Below are 19,875 nucleotides of genomic sequence, written 5' to 3' on the forward strand. Positions count from 1 at the left end.
CAGTCATGCCCAGCTTTGAGGAGGAGATCACAAGAAGAGATGGCAACCAATTGTCGTTGTTACTTCAGACAGGTGATTAAATGGCTGATTGGAATTGCACTAATTGATTATTTAGGTGATAGATGATAAGTTGTATTTTGTATTTAATCAGCCATTTTATGTTCACTACAAAGAGAGCAGTGAAGCACCAGTGACTGGGAGATGGGTGTGTTCAAAACTATGGGAAAAGAGTGAATATGCTGGGATGAGGTGGGAAAGGGTAATTTGTGTAGGAATGGGATGAATGGAGGTTTAGGGAGGGTTGATCACAAGAACCTACATGGAAATCCCTGGCAGAGCTGGGAGTGTTTCCAGCGGCATGGCAGGGCAATGGGATGGACAGGGTGTGTTTATTCCTGCAGAATCCCAGCTCTGTGGCTGAGTTTGACCCTGCATGATGGTAAATCTGCACCCTGTCCCTGCTCTCCTTTTCCCTGTGTCAGTGAAGGGATTGCTCTGGATCCTGTGGAATTCCTCACATGGTCAGGTTAAACCAGGTGCAGCTCTGCCCCAGGACAGTGAGGGAGAGAGGTCTGATGTGTTATTTAACAGCTACCCCTGCAATGTTTAAGAAAGACAATGCAGAGGATAAAATAAATTATTATAATTTAAATTCTGTTCTGCTTATAGAAGCACAACAGAAGACTGAGAACATTCATCACTCTGTATGCCTCAATAAGAAGTGTAGTCAAAATTTTTCCCAACCCTCTCCAGGTTCCCCAACCAGTGTGCAGTTGCTTTGAGATACCCATATGTTCACAGGTAATTTTAAATACTAAATTGATTTGGAAATTAATTTGGTAGCACAAATTCCCATAGGATAGGGAAGTCAACATCATCATCACCCCCATGTTTAGAGCAGGTCATGACTAAGGCTAAGGTCAGAAAATCAGAACTTGATTTTTGACTGTAATTTAAATTTCTTCTCCCAACTCCTGGCATGCCACAGGAATATCGTTATTGCCCTACAGGAATTATAATTTTCCTAGTCTGGCATCCCATTCCTGGCAGTGATCTACAGCAGATGCTCCAGCAAAAGCCAAAAACTTTGGGAAGCAAATGGCAGTGAAATTCCATGCAGGAATGTCCTTGCTCCCAGGAGACACTGGGTGGGTGGGAGGGGTATGGACCCACATAATTCACTTTTTCATGGCAGGAGGGAGAACATAACTTACAGGACATCCCTGGTGGTGTCCCTGTGTGCACCTGGCTGGATGCTCCTTGTCCAGCTCTGTGTGGACCTGCCTGGTGCAAAGGTGGTGATTGCACCCCTCCCAGGAGCACTGGGATATTTGAGATCTCCCAGTGTTTTCATGTTTTTCTTGCATCCCTGGAGTTACTTTCTGTAAAAGCCACAGCAGAGTTTTGCTCAGAGGACGGAGGAGACGCAAATCCCAGAAGTGCCATTTGTGGGGTGTCACCACAGTGGCTGGGGACACCATGGGCTCCAGGGTGTGGGGGAGACCTTTGAGCCCACCTCTGCTCGTGTGTGCAGGAAGGGATGGGAGTAACTCCCTGGTGCCCCAGGAATTCTGCACTCGTGACCCAGAGCTGTGTCCTGAGGCTCCTGGCTCTGCTCCTCCTGCAGCAGCAGCCATGCATCCCCTTGGATGGCTCTGTAGCTGCTTGTCATGGTCCTTAATGCCACAGCTGCTCGCTCACACCAGGTCATCTGCTTTTATTAGCCCTGCCCCACCACCCACTGAAACCCACACCAGCCAGGAGATCATTACCCACACCCAAAAATAGCATTTCCCTGGCCCTGCTCTCCCAGATCCCCAGGAAACTCGGGGCTTTTCCTCCTTTTCTGAGTTCCCCTGGGCTGGTTTCCCCCCTGCTGCCCCATGAAGGCCGGAGCAGCTGCCCTGGCAGCCGGGATCCTCGGGGGCACCGGGGTGCTGCTCTTCCTCATCGCCTTTGGCACGGATTATTGGCTCCTGGCCACCGACACCTGTGGGCTCCTCGAGCATGGGAACAGCACTCTGAGCACCGGCGGGGTGAGCTCTGAATCCTTGTGCTTTGAAAGAACTTGCCTAAATGATTGCAGATCTTAAAATTTTGAAATCTCTGATAATGCTTATGCTCGATGAAAGTGACCTGTTAATGTAAAACATCAGCCTGAGGTAAAACTTTAAATTCTTTAAAATCCAACACGGCTTTTCCATAATATTGAGCGTTTTGACTGGAGTAAATTGTGTCTAGGAAGCATTAAGAGATCTCTGTAATCTGGCAGGTACGAACATTAGAGAATGAAAGGCAAAAATGTAAGAGCTTTAGCTGTTGACAGCATTTCCCTACAAAGACAAAAGATATCTCCTGATATTTGCCATTAGAAGATTTCTCCCTCTGTAGTTTTTTCATTTAAAACTAGTTCACATTTAAAAGTGTGGGCCTTGGCAGTCACTTCCATCTGAAGTGGCACAGCTGCAGCACAGACACCAAACTAAAGAGAACATCAGACACAGAGCAGAGCAGACGGGTTCCTGCCCATCCGACCAGCGGCCTGGATATCCTCAAAGTAAGGTTTATATAGGATTTTAGTTAGCAGGAAATGTAATTTTCAAGGGACAGCTTGATATTTTAGTGCTAAGGGCTGGTGTCACTCGTTTATAGATCCCTCAAGTTGGATTCTTGCTGCACTTGCTGTTGTCTAACTCTTCAATGAAATAACAACCAGATCAGTTCCTCGAGCCACCCACTCCCCCGAAATGTTTTTGTGCCAATCAATGTGTGGTTTCCATTACAGAATGACAGGAAGATCCTCATTGTGTGCAGACTTTTTGTTACTTCAAAGTTCAATCCAATTAGGTTTGATTTTTTTTCCTGGTGCAGTGAGTCACCCTGGGTAGGCATCATGATGCCAGCAAGAAATATTTTTTCTTTCATTTCAGAATCCCATAATCAAATGTAGGGCACTGTTTGCTTGAGTCATGGTTCCAAATGACTTTCCTAACTAAAAAAAAAAAAAAAAATTATGATGGAAAAATGCCTGGAGAAGTGAAACAGAAAACAAGGTCTTTAGTTTCAAGCAGCTCAGTAAAGCCTGGGGATGGCAGAGACAGAGAAGTGCTGCTTATTTTTTGTGTACTTGGGAAGTGACAGTGTTAATTGTTTCACATTTTAGTTGTTTTTAAAAGTGGAGAGAGCAGAGGTGATGCACTGCACGACACAAATAAGCATCTCAAACATTTCAGAGATGCTCTTGGCCAAGTGTTGGGGAGCCTGACGCTGAGGCAGTGACTTCAAAAGCACCAGGCACAAATAGGAACTGCTCTTACTCTTCCCTCTGAGCTATTTTATTTCTATTTCAGAGACTGTTTCTATTATTTCTGTTACTGGTTGTGAATAACAGGCTCTGTTTTTACCTTCTCTGCCCTTTCTTAAACTGTCAAATCCTGTCCCTTACAGATAAGGATGGGCTGAGTATCTGGCATGCTCAGTGAAATGTGGATGCACCAAGTCAGAGCCACCAGCTGAGGAGGTTTCAGGGCTGAATGTTCCCCTTGTCATAGTCAGGGTTTTATCCTGAAAGTAAAAGGAGAATCAGGTCAGAAGCTGCTATAATGTGGTACATAAAACATCGAGGAGAGGGAAGCAGATCTCTAGGGAGACCCCAGAGCCCCTTCCAGGGCCTAAAGGGGCTCCAGGAGAGCTGGAGAGGGACTGAGGACAAGGGATGGAGGGAACAGGACACAGGGAATGGCTCCCACTGCCAGAGGGATACTGGGGAGGAATTCTTCCCTGTGAGGCCCTGGCACAGGGTGCCCAGAGCAGCTGTGGCTGCCCCTGGATGTGACCAAGGCCAGGCTGGACAGGGCTGGAGCAGTGTGGGATAGTGAAAGGTGTCCTTGCCATGGCAGGGGGTGGCTCTGGATGGGCTTTAAGGTCCCTCCCACCCAAACCTATTAACCTGTGACAGAATAAGTACCTCTAGCACTCCCTGCTGATTCCCTTCTCCTTTCTGTCACCATTCCTCTATGGACATTCCCCATCTGTCATAAAACTTAATTTTGTCACAGTCCTGTCTCCTTTACCAAACTGTCTGTGGGGAAGATAAAGCTGGTTTTGAGGATAATTTTAATAAGTTCTTTGGTAAATCTTCTATGGCTGGACTTTGCAATATTGTCCCTTCAAGAAAGACCAAAATCTTGTGCTGGCAGGTCTGGTCTGGAGGTTGGAGGAAGGTGTTTGTGGAGTAGAACACACTCAGGAGGCCCAGCTCCCTGAAATTCCCATCCAGCAGGGGTTTAATAACAGGAGAAAAAGAGGCAAATGGTTTGTGCAGGGCTGAAGGATGATTTGTTTTCAGAACATTTTGTAGCTGTGACACAGCAGAAAGTCAAAGACAGCAGCTCCTCTGTGTTCCCCAATCCCTCCAAAACTGACTCAAAAAACAAAAGAAAACCCCATAAAAAATTAAATCAATGTCTGTCTAAGCCAAGTTGACACCCCTTGTACCATGATGTTCCCTGATTCAGCCGGGACTTTCATTCCTCCCCAGGCTGAAACTCCAACAGAGGCTGGGAATGAGATCCTCACTTTCCATCACGAGGGTTTCTTCTGGCGGTGCTGGTTCTTTGGTGAGGGCCACCCTGAGAGCATCTGGACCTTCTGGTACAGTGAGTACAATGCCACCACTCCCTATCCACAGCATTCCATCACAGCTTAATGGGAAACAAACACAGGAAGAGCTCCCAGGGATGAGGAGACAGTTTTTATTTCATTTTTGTCATTCTCATCTTCTGTCGAAAGCAAAGCTGGCTCGCTCTTTTTGTGCCCTTTCTATGCTCATTTTTTGACTTGGATTTTGCTCTCAGAGGGTTGTTCACTGAAGTGTTGCAACCTCATGAGGTCATTTAATTGATCACCTACAAGGTTATGTGAAGTGGTGGCTTCCACCAGCAAGGAGACGCAGATCCTTCCTCCCCCTCCCTCCCAATACCTCTTGATGTTTGTGTTCAGCAAAGTTCTGTAAATGTGAGCCCATGCCCTTCCTGGCATTGCTCTTCTGTCCCTGTTTTCTGCCTTCCAGGTGCTCAACATTCCCAGCTCCCACTGGTTTCAGCACTGGGAAGGCTGGAACTGAACGTTCGTGGTGTCCCTGGGTGCCAGGACCAGTGGTGGAAAGCCATTTTATTTTAAGTTCTCACCTTTTTTACTGTTTAAGATCATTGAAATTACACTCAAGAATAAACAGAGAGGGATACAAAATCCTTTATTTTTTTGGAAATACATTCACTCTTAGAAAACAAATTGAAGGAGGGCACCCTGGTTGGTGCCACCCTGGTGTCCCTCGTGCAGTGAAGGGCTGGCCCAGTGAACCAGGTGCTCCCACCAGGAATAGGAAAGGAATGAGACCACACCAGGACACACCTGGCACCAGCCCTGCTGGGGACCACAACTCTACCGTAGGATTTGTGATAAAACCACCCCAGATTTTAAATAAATTCTGCAAAGGCTTCAAACACCACACAAACCTTGGCCCTGTGCCCACCGAGGCCTCGACGGAAGATGTTCCTGAGCTTGTGGAGCAGCACAATCCCCTCAGAGGGCACTTCCCTGCAAACGGTGCAGGTTCCTACACTAAATTTACTCTGCAGTGATTAAAATTTCAAATGACTTCGCTGTCCCCCAGCCCCTGACCTGTTTCCTGTAAAATCTTGCAGGAATACTTCCCGCCACCACTCAACAATGGGAGGTTTTTCACACAGGAAATTTGTGGTAAAAAAGGACAGACTTGGGACAGGGAGTTTGCTACTGAATTACATTATATGGAAATACATAATATAATTTTACCTGAAGTAAAATGAGTCACTCTGATAACTGGCAAATTTTTTGCTACTTCTTTAGGTATTTATTATAATAGGATTGATCATGGCAAATTAATTTGCTGGTCTTGTGGATGTAATAATTAATTCAATAGGTATTCCATAGTCAATTTAGCATGAACTAATGTCCACCTATTATAAAGTGCTCCTTTGAGCTGGGGAACATATTTAAATAAGTGGCCAACCATTAATTAATTCATTTAACATTCATTCTATTACTGTTAATCATGATAAGCCTCAGTGGTATTAATATTGATGGGGCACTTCCATTCTAATTGTGCTTTTCCTTCTCACCAGCTGGAGGTCTTGGAAGTGCCTTGTTCTGGTACCCAAACATTTTGACCCTTCAAAATGGTGGTCAGGCACATTCTCTAGAGGAAAACAGCAGCAAGGTTATTGACACGGACTTCAGTTGTTCCATCTTTCATGATTTTGTCCACCTCAGAGTCAGGTTATGAAGATGAGAAGATGTGCAAGAAGCAGTCTCAGATTCTCTGATATCTCCCCTCTTTCATAATTATTATTTCTATTTTTATTTTTTCTCTCTAACCAAGACTTATTATATTTTTTTCCTCCCCAGCCTTCTGATTTCACTGAGGGTTTTGCACGACAGCACATCACCATGTCAGTACTCTAACTGATTCTGCAGGAAATAAAAGCAAACTGGGATTTAATTCTTCTTTTTCTTTATCTTTTCCAGCCAGCCAAGCCCACCCCAAGTTCTGCATGCATGGCTACCTCTTCCCCATGCCCATTGCTGTGGGACCTTTCCCCCATCCCTCCTATGACACAACTGCAGGTGAGTTTCTTTCCTTCTCCCCAGCAGCTCCTTTTCCAAGGGATCAGGCAGACATTTGGGATGTGTGTCAGTGCTGTGGTTTTCCTGTTGTAAATTCACACGGCCAAGACCTCTGGAAAGCTCCTTCACTACCAGTCCTGTTGGCTTGGCTGCCCCAGCCCACCTTGAGAGGTTCTCCCACGTTGTCTCCTCCAGCCTGGAGGGCTGGGATGGGCTGAGCTCCCTCCCAATGGTCTCAGCTCCTCCAGGAGGATAAATCCATTCTCTCCCATCTCCTCTCTCATTGGGAAGAGATGGAGCCTAACCACCCAAACCCAGCCTGAGTGCTGACTCCATCCCAGAACTGGTTTTCTGGGGTAGCTCAGGTGTTGATTTTTGCAAGACAAAATAAACAAGCACTGGAAAATTGGTTAAAAACCAAATTGTTAGAAAATCCACATAAGTGACTGGCTTATTTTTAAAGCAATGAACACTACACAGTTGGAGAGCTTCCTTTCAACCGGGTCCCTTTTTATTTATGTTTCTCTATATTTTCCAAGTTCTTTAATGAATCAGTTGCTGTTAGGAATTTTAATTTGCTAAATTGGTGGCAGCAGTTAGAATTAATTCAATGATCTTTTTTGAAATGAATTGATTTCTTTAAATAGTGTGCATCAGTCTGCCTTGCCTCCGGGGATGCAGGGCAGGCATTCTGCACAAACAAACATCTTGACCTTTTCCTTAGCCTTTAGTAGTACCTTTTTTTAGTTTTATTTTATTTTTTTTCTTCTCTATGAGAAATTAATTAAAAAAAAATATTGTCAGTAGGAGCATGTGAGGAAGGGCAGCTCATTTCTTTGGCTGTGCAGAATTCCTGCCCCGGGGTGTGGAATGGAGATGGAGGAGGAGGAGGAGCTGGTGCGGGATGAGCAGTGGGATTGTTTCTGCTGGGGAGAGACGGGCACAGCGTCCCAGTTCTGAATGATCCTGCTGATAAACACACACACACACGTACACACACACACTGCTTTTTCCATCCTAATAAGGGGCGCTGGGGGCACCTGTCCCTGCCTGTCAGCCCCGGCTGTGGAACCCTCCCGGATGTGTCCCCTGGGACAGTCCCGGGGCCATCTCGGCATTCTCAGGGCTCTTTTCCCACCCCAATGGTTCCGTGGCTGTGCCGGGATGTGGGGGCTGCACCCGGGGCTCTGCCTGACCCCATCACCTCGGGGGCCTGGGGTGGCTCAGGGGGCTGGAGCACTCTCGGGTTTCTGTTGTTAATTGCTGCCCTGAGATGTGCAGGGTGTCTCTGCTTCGGCCTATGCAGCTGAAGAACGAGTCTGGACTCTTCACTCTTCGGTCTTGAGGTTGTTTATTAATTCTTATCTATAAAATTTTCTTTATGCCCAGCTGAGATCTGCTCAGCAGGGCAGCCACAGGCACTCTCTGTGTTGTCCTTTTATACTACAAACTACGTATATCATATTTACTCTTAATTCCCAGTACCTATCACCTATGTTAGACAGTGCACCTCTACTCTAAACCAATCCCAAAGTGCCAGTATCACAGCAGAAAATGGAGAACAACAAGAAGAAAGGCTAGACACGCCCAAATTCCTCCATCTTGCCCCCATAACCCCCATACCAAAAATCCTAAAGTCTGCATTTTCACCCTGTGATAATTTTATTACTACACCATTCAAACCTGTGTGACTTTCAGGTCCTCTTACAAAGCTGGTAATTTGCTCCAGGGGTCAAAATCAAATCCCCAGGTGCTCTGGGCTGCATGCCAGGGTCTCTGAGCCCCCTTGTGGGGTCCTGGCAACTCTGGACACCCGGAGGGATGCACTGAGTTCTGACAGAGCACTGGGCTCCTTCCTGCCCCAATCCTCTGCAATTCCCTGGGATAACACCCTGCCACTGACACCTTTTCTTTCCTACCAGCCCTTCCTCATTTGCCAGGGCTGACAAAGCAGGAGGCTGCCCAAGGAGAGGGGTCCTGCAGCTATTACCTGCTCCAGAGATAATTCTGCCTTATCTGCATCCTCTTAGGCTTCCTGAGAGAAACGGGTGACGGGAGGTTAAACATGAAAATGAATTCTGTGGTTTTGGAGAGTTCAAGATACTTATCTCTCCCTAAGTGGCTCTCCTGACAAAATGGTTTCAAATGAGGAAAACGCATCTCCTCTGTATCATTTTTCTTTCAAGTGTGAATCGTTTCAGCACTACCCACTTGCCTGTGCTCGGCTTAAATTGAGCTGGAGCTTCTGGAAAACAACTGGCAGGGTGAGATGGGGTGGTCCAAGGGATCAGATAGATCAGGGGATGGGGAGCAGGGTATCAGGGGGTCTCTGCTGGAGGACCACTCCCTTTGGATAAGGTTTATGGCAGTGTCTGCAAGACACTTGGCTACTGGAGACTTGAATGAGTGAGCTACAGCCCATCCTGTTCCAGCTGGTGGGATGTGATGGACCAAGCTTGCTCAGCTCTGCCTGGGGTGTTGTATGAAGTCTTAGCCCCAAATTCCTGGGATGGACAGGCAACTGCTCTCCTGCCCCTTCTCTTTCCCAGAGCCTAACAAGGCCATTAATGGGGGAACTCATGAGCTCCTGTTTTCCCTGCACTCCTGCTAGCAAACACTGCTTTTATTTTAAACCAGGAGCCTGGCACCTTCCCGAAGTGTTAATTAAAAGTGGAACAAAGCTGTGGTCTGAATCCACCTCTCCAAATTTTGCTATTTTCTTTCCTTTCTTGCCAAGCTTTTCCAACCTTCCCCAGCACAGCTAAGAGCAATGTCCTTTCCTCCCACCCTTTTTATTTGTTTGCCTCCCTGGCAAACCCTCCCAACCCTTTGGCTTCATTCCAGTCCCATTCTGTGGGGCATGACATTCCCCCTGAACCCGTGGCTGTTCCAGGTGCCCTGGCAAGGCTGGAGCCTCAGCTTTGCCTGACACAGCAACGTTGGGTTTTTTGTTGTTGTTGTTTTTACTGTTGCCAAAGCACGAGTTAAACATGGCATCATTAAGTAAAAAATATTTCTGAGGTTTTAATTCCCCTCTTTCCCTCTCCTTTCTGACCGACCTTGCTCCTGTTGCAGTGTACAGAGGATTTTGGACGGCGTTCATCCTGCTGGCCGTGGCTGCTGGGCTCGTGGGGGGGCTCCTGCTGGTCTGTGGGGTTCCCTTCTCCAGCCCCCACTCCTACAAAGTTGGGGGAGGATTCCTGCTGCTCTCAGGTGAGGGACAGGGCAGGGGCAGGGTGGCTGTGGAATGGGGGCAGGCGGGGATGGAGCGCTGCCATGGGAGATGGGGCTCTGATGGGAGCAGCAAATGATTATTTCCCTCTTCCCCTCTGGATTTAAACCCCTGGGAGCTCTGAGAAACCTGATCCAGTGGAAGGTGTCCCTTTATGGGCCTTTATGTGTCCCTGTCTGTGGCCTTTATGGTCCTTATGACCTCCTTTATGGTCCCCTTCCAACCCACACCATTCTGTGATCCCATCATTCTGTGCTCAGCCAGGCTTTAGCAAGATAGTCCTTAGTTCTAGCAGGGCTGAGATTTTTGAAAATCACTTTGTTTTTACTACTCCTGTATGCAACCCTTTCATTTCAGCAAAGCCTGCAGATGTGTTAAGTCAGGGCAGCATCAGCCCCACTCAGTTTCCCAAAGTCAGGCTTTGCATTTGGGCTGCTCCTCTGCTGTTAGCTTTGATAGAGCTGGAAACCCATGGAGGGATGAAAGGCAAACCCCATGATCCAAAATGGGAGGGCTGGCTTAAGGAAACCTGAAAAGATGAAACGATGGCACTGCAGGAAAATGAATTAAAAATAGGCATTTATTCAATTTTCCCACTGCTGTTACCAATGATTCCACTGAATTATCACTTGGGCTTTTTCCTTTTCTGTATTTGAGAGTTATAACTGGCTTCAATATTAGAAATACTTGATTTATACCAGTGACTCAAACTCAGAAAAAAGCTCTTTTATGACTCAAGCAGCCACAGGCTGGAGCTCAGTTGAGCTGAGCCAAGTGAAGAACTTTGTAATAGAATCAGATCTTTCTGTGAAAAACCACTGCTTAATTGCAGATCCTTCACCAGCTCCTGCTGCCCCACAATAAACATTAGTGAAAATATTTAAGAAAGGTTCTGACATTGATCCATGTCTCCAGCTGCCACATCTACACAACTTTTAAATTCCTCCAAGGATGGTCATTCTATCCCTGCCCTGGGCAACCTGTGAGAGAGGTGGACAATGCTTTCCTTGGAGAAATTCCTGCTGATGTCCAACTTGAGCCTCCCCTGGCCCAGCCTGAGGCCGTTCCCTCTCCTCCTGTCCCTGTTCCCTGGGAGCAGAGCCTGACCCTGGCTGTCCCCTCCTGTCAGGAGCTGTGCAGAGCCACAAGGTCCCTCCTGAGCCTCCTTTGCTCCAGGCTGAGCCCCTCCCCAGCTCCCTCAGCCCCTCCTGGGGCTCCATTCCCTTCCCAGCCCCCTCAGCCCCTCCTGGGCTCCATTCCCTTCCCAGCTCCCTCAGCCCCTCCTGGGCTCCATTCCCTTCCCAGCTCCCTCAGCCCCTCCTGGGCTCCATTCCCTTCCCAGCTCCCTCAGCCCCTCCTGGGGCTCCATTCCCTCCCCAGCTCCGTTCCCTGCCCTGGACTCTCTCCAGCCCCTCAATGTCCCCGAGCTGCCCCAGCACTGGAGGTGCCCCAGCAGTGCCAGCACAGGGGACAGCACTGCCCTGATCCCCTGGACACCATTCCTGACCCAAGCCAGGTGCCACTGGCCTCCTGCCCACCTGGGAACCCTGGGCTCATGTCCAGCTGTTGGCACCCCCTGGGCCTTTTCCACAAACAGATTCCCAAGGCTGTAGTTTTCCATGGGGTTGTTGTGATTGCATATTGGATAAAAATCCAAGGGCTGTACCAGGGCAGGAAGCTTTCCCTTCCCATCTGCAGTCCAGGCTCCCAGGAGCAGCAGATGTCCCTGAGGAGTGTGTCCAGCCTGCACATTGGGCAGAAATATCACAGAAAAGGATGCCGAGTAATACTCAACTGTCTTCCTTTTTTTTTTTTTTTCCTTTTCCTTTTTCTTCATTGCTTTTCCACTTTATTTGACTACTCCTTGATTAAAAGGCTGGGGCTTCGAATGTGACACTTTTTGGAAGAGCTGATTATGCATCACATAAACCTCTTGGCATTACACAAAGATGCTGGTGTTAAAATTGAAGTTTGTATTAATGCAGCTTCAATCTGAACAGCAATCATTGTTATTAACAGTCGTTCAGGAGAATGAGTTCAGCTGGAAGACACTTCCTGCTATATTTTCCACTCAAATGATAGCAGAAGGATTCAATGTGTTTTTCAGCAAAGTTTCCTTAGTGTTTCAACTGATCCTTTTATTCGGGGGGCTTATCCTGATCTCAGACCTCTGGATCCTGCTTGGCCCTGGCTTCTGGATGGATTTGTGTTGCATCCCTCCATGGTTATTTTCTCCTTATCCCTTCTAAAAATATTTAGCATAATTGCACTGAGCAGTAGGAACAATGGATTTAACAGAGGCTCGAGTCCCCAACCCATCCCTTTCCTTTGGGATGTGCAGGGATGATGCAGGAGAAAGCTCCTCTTGTCTTCTCATCATGGCCTGCGGGTCAGTGTTAATTAACCTCCCCTGCAGAAAGGATCTCTCCTTGAGGAAGTGTGAAAAAGCTGGCAATCTGCAGAGTGGGAATGTGGTCTGGCAGCAGGAATGGGAGATGGAGCACCAGGACTGCGGGATGTCCCAGCCTGGCAGGGAACCCTTCACCAGCAGCTTTGTTCTGCCCACCAGCTCCCTGCTTTTGGGAGAAGTCGTGGTTATTCCTTGCAAAATGACATCACTTTTCTCACCAAAAGGCTCTAAAGACACCACTGGTACACATGCATTCCCAGACATTTATGGATGACCAGCCTGAGGAGGGTGGTGTGTCCATCTGTCCCATCCAGTGCCAAAGGGTGAGGATTGTTATGGCTCAACTGGATCCCTTTGGATTTCCCCCTGGGATGCCTTTTATTTACTGTACATTCCAGAGGGCAAACCTGACTGTGCCAGCTCCAATAAACAATGGATTGCTCTTGGAGGTGTTTCTGAGAGCCCTTCCAAAGCATTGGAGCCATTTCTCTGGAATTCCTCCCCTGGGTTGTTCCGGAAAGATCTAATACCAATCTGACATTTGCTGGTGCTGCCTTTGCAGCTGGGGCCATTTTCTGAGCAGTTTTCCCTGCCAGCCTTCTCCCAAAAGCACCTGGAATACACGAGGCAAGTGTCAGTGTAGCCTGTGTGTGCTTTCCTCCCAGCTTTTGCCATCTTGGAATGAGCTTCAGTGCTTCCAAGGGGTGCAGATCCTGCCTGGTGCCTGATTGTCCCTTTGTTTCAGTAGCCTGAGGTTGGTTAATTGTCACTACAATGTCACCAGGAGAGCTGGGTGAGCTCTGTGCTGCAGCTTCTGGAAGCTCTTTGAGTTGCTGAGACAACTTTCCTTCTTTTTGGTCCTTAATTTTTTCCTGCCTTGAGCTCCTCAGTTTTCTTTTCCTTTGGGTATTTTAGAGACCAAACTTAAAAGTGCAGCACTGGCACAGGTTGCCCAGAGAGGCTGTGAAGGCCCCATCCCTGGAAGTGTTCCAGGCCAGGTTGGATGGAGTTTGGAGCACCCTGGGATGATGGGACACATCCCTGCCCATGGTGGGACCAACCTGTTCTTCAGCACCCAACAGCATGGAAAAAAAAGGCAGATTTCCCACTCCTGTGAGTTAAAGGGCTGGATTTTTTTGCTCAGATTCTGCTTCCCAAATGGAGCAGCTCCACTTTGGCAGTCTCAGGCTCCCCACGTGCAGGGAAGGCTGACAGTTATGGAAGGGCAGCTGAAGGTCACCCCTCCATTTCGCTGTTATTAACATCCCTAAGAGGCAACGAGCGGGAGAGAGAACGAGTCAAAGTTCATTATTCTCCTAATTAGCAGATTACACAAAAATTCAGTAGCTTCCCCAGAATAAGAGTTAAAGATTGAGTTCACTCACCTGTCCCCACAATTAGCAGCTATAAAGGTGTCACAAGGAAATAAAGTGAGAGAAAGGAAAAGCTCCACTTCAATTTGCCCACACAGAAGACACAGCAGCTCCGTTGGGAGAGGGGGATGGAGCTCCAGGCTCCCAGATCTGCAGTGCACAAAGGAGACAGATTTAATGCCCCACTGCAATTTTCTGGCAATTAGCCCCTCCCCAGAAGATGCCATTGACCTCATCAGTCTGGAGATGGAGTTTCGCAGTTAATTTTTCCCAGTACCACCCTGATGAACAGAGGCAAAGAAGGAGAAGGAGGCAAGGAGAGGAATCACTCGGGTAATTTTCTGGTGGAGAAAGCACAGGGGATGAGGTTTGGTGAGGTCTTCACTTACCCAAATCCAATACTTATCCTGTGTCTCGGGTGTGGGTGCCAATGCCAGTGTCCTGTTTCAGACAGAAAATTACATTTTTTCAGTTTTTCCTTTTGCTGCCCAAAGCAGGAAGGAATCTGTCTCTACATCCAAAGCTGTCAGGAAACAAAGATGATTTCTGCTGTGTCCAAAAGCCCCAGAAAGGAGGGAGTAAAGTGAAACCTCTTCAACAGGTGAAAAATCCCAAATACAACAGCATTTTAAAACAAAAATGCCAAACACTTTGGTAACATAGGAGTGAAACATTATGATTTTCTCATGATGAAGAGGCTGCTGATCAGTGTAAGTGTGACAAATTTTAGACAGGTTCAGGTATGTTTGTGATTGCTCCAAACAAGCATTTCTGGCTGAGGAAATTTTGGTGAGCTGGCTTTCCTGAGCTCCCACCATCATTTTCCTGCACCTGCCCTTCTGATTTTCTCTTCCCGCTGAGGACATTGTGTAAATCCCAGGGATTCTTCATCACTCAGCTGTAATTATTCCAGGGAAGAAGGCTGCTTGCTCTACATAATCTTGTCATTTGCCCAGAGTGTGAAAACATTCTTAATTTAGATGCCATGGCCATGCCATCACCTTCAGTACCTGTTTAATAATAAATCCTTCCATAATAAAGCCAAGACCTGGAGCTTCTCCTGAGGCCAGAGGAGGGACCAATTCCCATTCCTTATCTCCCGAAGAGGTTGGGGATGGCGCCACCCACACATGGGACTTCCCACACCCTCCTCAGTGTGAACTGAAAGGTTTTGATCTGATTACTTCAAAAAACGAGACTTAGGCCATATAAATTGTCCTGGGAGAAATCAGCACAGAATTCCTGGTTATTTAAAGCAGAATTCCAAAGTACATTTCCATACCCACGTCCTCCATCCCACCGGGGCTGCGCTTTCATTTGCGTCTCTTACGGTAGGTATTATAAGTTAATGAAATAGAAATTGATCTTTAAAGGAGCACTTTTCAAGGTTCAGTTGCTATCTAATTAATTTAATTTTAAATTACATCAGTAATAAAGACTTAATTGCCTTCTTATCAATACATTGTATTTTGTAAAGGACATGCGACTATTTGAACACACCATCGCTTTCTTATAGTAGAATAATTGGTATTTTAAGCATACAACTATCATGGTAAGTGTAAAATATTTATTTGTGCACTTAATTTCAAGTGGTATCAAAACCTCAATGAACATGCAAATGTTCCAGCAGCTGCTGTTTAACTCCTTGCCTGCCTCTCCAGGAAAAACAAGGACTCCTCCACGTCAGGGAGAATGGCTGGAATTTCAGTGTGGGGTGATGTAAAGAATATTTTTATGGCTGCACCAATTTTTGATTGGTAAGATTGCATCTTTTTAGGACATGGGAGGCAGTTTAGTAAATGTGACAGCTTAGAGTGAGGAACTGCAACTTCTATCTCCCTCCTAGTGAGGACTTTGAAGCCTCTTACCTTCATGTGAGTCTTATTTTTGTCTCTGAGATGTTTTTATAACCATTATAAACAGAATCACAGTAAAACACAGACGTGTTTTCTCTGACTGAAGATTCAGTAACCTCCCTAAGCAGATAAATCAACATCAATCTTTACCCCTTTCCTTTCCTTAGCACAAGAGCTGGATTTTGGAGTGCATAAGCTGCCAGAAAGAATAATTAAATACACCACAACTACCTTTGATTTAAAAATGGCAAGGGGAGAAATTAAATCTTGCAGAAGCCACAACACATCCACAGAACTGTGTGGTAACTTGTCAACTAAATTAATTTCGAGCAGTTCACTTCAACCATAAAAATAATATAAGCTGTGATGTATTTCTTTCATATGTGTGTGTGTGTATATCTATATGTTATACAGCACCATTTAAAAATAGCAGCTTCTACCTGTGAAGTAGCAAGATCAGATATTTCTGAACTGCTTTCAGACCTGTCAACACACCATCACTATTTAGCTTTAATAGATGTTGAGTTTAAAACACACCATAGAAATATATATTTTTTCAAGATACACAGTAAATGAGATTTGGGCCACTCTAATTTTTGTCATCTGCTTCCAGCTTCGTGGCATAAGCTGCTGTAATAATTCTTGTTATTATTCTGGTATTTAGTAGCCCACCTAAGATTAATATCTCATGGCTGTGTGCCTTTCCCACCCCATAATGTGCTGGCTCTTCTGGCTCTGGGGGTGTCACTGCCAGATTTTTTCCACCAGCAGGATTTAGTGTGGCATCTTTGTGTTCCTGGTAGGGATTGGCTATGACACTGCTTGCAAAGGTAGATACAAAAAAGGAAGAAGTAAGTTTTGGTGTCTCCTCATTAATCTCTGAGAAATTTAAAAGGAAAAAGGTGAAACATCCCACCTTGGAGAGAGGAAGGCAGCTCCCTGCTGGGAACATCAGCCCTGCTTGGGTCATTTCTCCATAGCCTTATCCTGCTAAAGCAGAGCCTTCAGAAGAGCTGGTGGCCAAAGCAGGAGGTGTCAGAGGCAGGAACTTGTCACTGTGGTGTGGGGCTGTCCATGGCCAGTGGCCTCAGCTCCCACAGGAACCTGCAGAGCAACGTCAGGAGCAGAAATTCTGCCACACAAAGCTTTGATGCCGAGCACGGATGAGAACCTGCAGCAATCTTTTCTCACCTTTATTCCTGTATTCCCTGCACACACAATAACTCAGTTTTCTCTCTCCTCAGGAGGTTTGTTTCTCCTGCTCGTGTTTCTCTTTGTGATGTGGAAGGAGTTTGCAGCGGACTTCCAGAGGTACATCCTCCTGGAGAGGAGCGAGAGGTGCCTGGATGGTGTCCCCGTGCACGTCTACTATGGCTGGTCCTTCATGTTCGCCGCCGCCGGGGTGCCCCTGGCGCTCCTCTCTGGACTCCTCTTCTTCCTGGTGGGCAGAGACATTATGGATTCCCTGCAGTAAGACAAGTGTGGAAAAGGCTTTGAGAAAATTTGGTGATGCTCCTGGTAAAGAAACACACCCAAGTTTTGAGCGTTTGATCGTTTTTGTAGCTCTGATTGTGGGGATAGGTTACGCTCACTCTCATGGGGAGGCGGGGATGGAGCACTGAGCATCCACAGAATCCCAGGGTGGTTTGGGTTGGAAGGGACCTTAAAACCCATCCTGTTCCACCCCCTGCCATGGACAGGGACACTTTCCACTAGACCAGGTTGCTCCAAGCCCCACCAACCTGGCCTTGGACGCTTTCAGAGATGGGACAGCCACAGCTTCTCTGGATACCCTCTGTCAGGGCCTCCCTACCCTTACAGCCAGGAATTCCTTCCCAATATCCATCCATCCCTGCCCTCTGGCAGTGGGAGCCATTCCCTGTGTCCTGTCCCTTCATCCCTTGTCCCAAGTGCCTCTCCAGCTCTCCTGGAGCCCCTTTAGGCCCTGGAAGGTTTCCTGGAGCTTTCTCTTCTCCAGGTGAGCACCCCCAGCCCTCCCAGCCTGGCTCCGACCACTGCCCATCCCAAACCAGCCCCAGCTGAGATCCAGCTCCAGCCTTTTTCCACTTTGGAGATATTTCAGCACGTTGGTGGGGTTTGCACCAGTTTTTTCCACAGCCCAAGGGAAAGCAGCTCTCTGTCAGCAGAGCTCCACATCCATATTCAGCAGAGCTGGAGTTTTACAGCATTCCCAGCATCCTGGTTTCTTGTAAAAGGAAATCGAATCTGGCTGTGATGGTGCAAGCAATAATGTCTATTTCTAAAAAGCAATTAAGGATGATTTTTTTTCCTTGGCCAGCTCTAATTGACGTCAAAGGACAACCATTTTAATGGGATGTCGGGAAACATGAGAAACTTTTTTCTTTCTTAAAAGCCCTGATTCTGAAGATACAAATGTACCTGGACCTAACCTAACCTTCAATAAGGGAATAAACTAACTTTTGTGGCTTGAAACATAACATGAATTAATTAGTATTTCTTTACAGCAATGCTTTACTCTGCATTTAATATTTTCCCTGGATGCAGTTTTGTAGGGATTCCCAACCCAAAAACTGAGAGGTGATCCTGGTTGAGCGAAAAGGAGGGACAATAGCATGATATTGTGATATCACCTTGGGCTGTGCCAGTGCCCCATCAGTTCTTCACATGCCAATTTCTCACTATAAATTTGTTTTGAATAGTTTTTGTCATTACTCTGAATTTAATATTTTCCCTGGACAAAGTTTAGGGAAGTTTCTCAACCCAAAAACTGAATGATGGTGGGAGGTGGAGGAATGGGAGAGGAGACAATAGAATTGCTATTTTTTTGCCTTTGTTTTGTCAGCCCTATCAGGCAGCTCAGCTGGGACCTTGTTGTTTTCTATGGACACCTACAAGAGTCAGATCTAAAACGACAAATTATATAACATTTAAGCACATTTAAATTCTTGCAGTCATCCAGGCTGATGTGGCAGTGACCCTGTGAAGAGCAATCACCTCCTAATTCTCCACCAAACTATCCAGGTACTGGGGGTGAAATAATTTGTCCTGAATAGGCAGAGGTTTGTAAAGACACTTGAGAAATGACAAAGATTTGATCTCGTCGTGTTTTTTCGGGCTGGAGCGTGGTGCTTTGAAGTAGTTTGTTGGGTCCTTGTTTGCTGAGCTCATTTGCATAAATTTTAAATCAAACTTCTCAAACCGCGCCGTTCTCGTGGATGTCAGAGTTTGTGCTCAGCTCACATCTCCTGAGCTTTATGTCACACTATTGACTCAGTGCAGTTAATTAATAATGGAATGTAAATCTCTGCTAGGAAGCGCTGAAGATTGTTGGCAGTGTAAAAATGTTTGTTAATGCTCTTCCTAAAATATTATTCAAGTCTGGCGTTTCTTTCCTTTCGGAGCAAGTTCTAATTATTCTTTTACAAGATTCATGGCATACACCGAGTGAGGAATTGTAATTCCCCCATGTAAAGATTAGTTCTTTCATATGAATAACAGGCTTGGGCTACAGTTCTTTAGCAATATCCACACTGTTTTCCCTTAATAGAAATTTTGTTTGAATAGAATTGGGATGTGCAGGTAAAAAAATAATGTTTTTTTTTTCCCAGTGAATGGATGTTTCATGACATTCCCAAAAACACAGAGATTTTAGTCTTTTATTTGGCCATTCTAAACTGTTTTCTTTTTTCCTGATTCTCCTTGGGTTAACTCTGTTCCCCATCAGTTCTTCAAGGTATAATTTCTCACTACAAATTCCCTTTGAATAATTTTTGTCATTTAATTATCTATTCAATGTGGAGATGAACACTTATGGTCACAGAGAATAAAAGTATACAATCCAGGAGCAGAAGAGGTCAAGATTTACAGTCACTTGCCTTTCACTGATCCCATAAAACAATCCAAGCATGCAGAAATGATGATCCCATAAGAGACACCAGGGCAGAAGAATGAGAATGCAGCAAGAAATCCATCAGACTTATTGATATCTGTGAAGCTGAGGATCCCTGAAGTTGTGAATATAGAAGTGAGTTTTATATTATAGAATGAAATATTTATTAACTTTCTCCATCTGTTCTTTAAAAAATTTAGTTTAATGTCATCAAGGCATTTATGGAATACATTTAGCTTAATCATGCATTCATGCCTTGGGGAGTAAAGCATCCCTGGAGACCTGCTCTTTCTGGATCAGCTCTAGAACAAGCAATAGTTTAAAATTCCATCATTCTTTGGAAATAAACCACATGCCTTTGAATCATTCTTGAACAGAGGGTGTTTTATTTTAAATATCTGGTATTGAGCACATCCAATTGTTGTCTGGTATTGAGCTTTTGGGTAACCTCATCAAATCCCTGGATT

At 46.0% G+C, this 19,875-nt stretch overlaps 1 protein-coding gene across 1 annotated transcript; it reads left to right on the forward strand.

Annotated features, from left to right (window-relative positions):
- The first annotated feature begins 1,780 nt into the window (after nucleotides 1-1,780).
- On the forward strand, nucleotides 1,781-19,363 carry LOC102069062 (transmembrane protein 182). The gene is made up of 5 exons (XM_005488215.3): nucleotides 1,781-2,036; nucleotides 4,541-4,658; nucleotides 6,568-6,666; nucleotides 9,742-9,879; nucleotides 16,782-19,363. Exons 1-5 carry the CDS (start codon nucleotides 1,884-1,886, stop codon nucleotides 17,009-17,011), a joined length of 738 nt encoding a protein of 245 aa, XP_005488272.1. The 5' UTR covers nucleotides 1,781-1,883; the 3' UTR covers nucleotides 17,012-19,363.
- Nucleotides 19,364-19,875: the final 512 nt, after the last annotated feature.

Source organism: Zonotrichia albicollis, chromosome 14 (assembly GCF_047830755.1).
Source record: "Zonotrichia albicollis isolate bZonAlb1 chromosome 14, bZonAlb1.hap1, whole genome shotgun sequence".
NCBI lineage: Eukaryota > Metazoa > Chordata > Aves > Passeriformes > Passerellidae > Zonotrichia > Zonotrichia albicollis.

Bases quoted from the DNA above. Each gene is read 5' to 3' on its own strand.
- LOC102069062 (XM_005488215.3), top strand. From the start codon at position 1,884: ATGAAGGCCGGAGCAGCTGCCCTGGCAGCCGGGATCCTCGGGGGCACC. The intron at 2,037-4,540 runs GTGAGCTCTGAA...ATTCCTCCCCAG, and splicing joins GCACTCTGAGCACCGGCGGG to GCTGAAACTCCAACAGAGGC. The intron at 6,667-9,741 runs GTGAGTTTCTTT...CTCCTGTTGCAG, and splicing joins CTCCTATGACACAACTGCAG to TGTACAGAGGATTTTGGACG.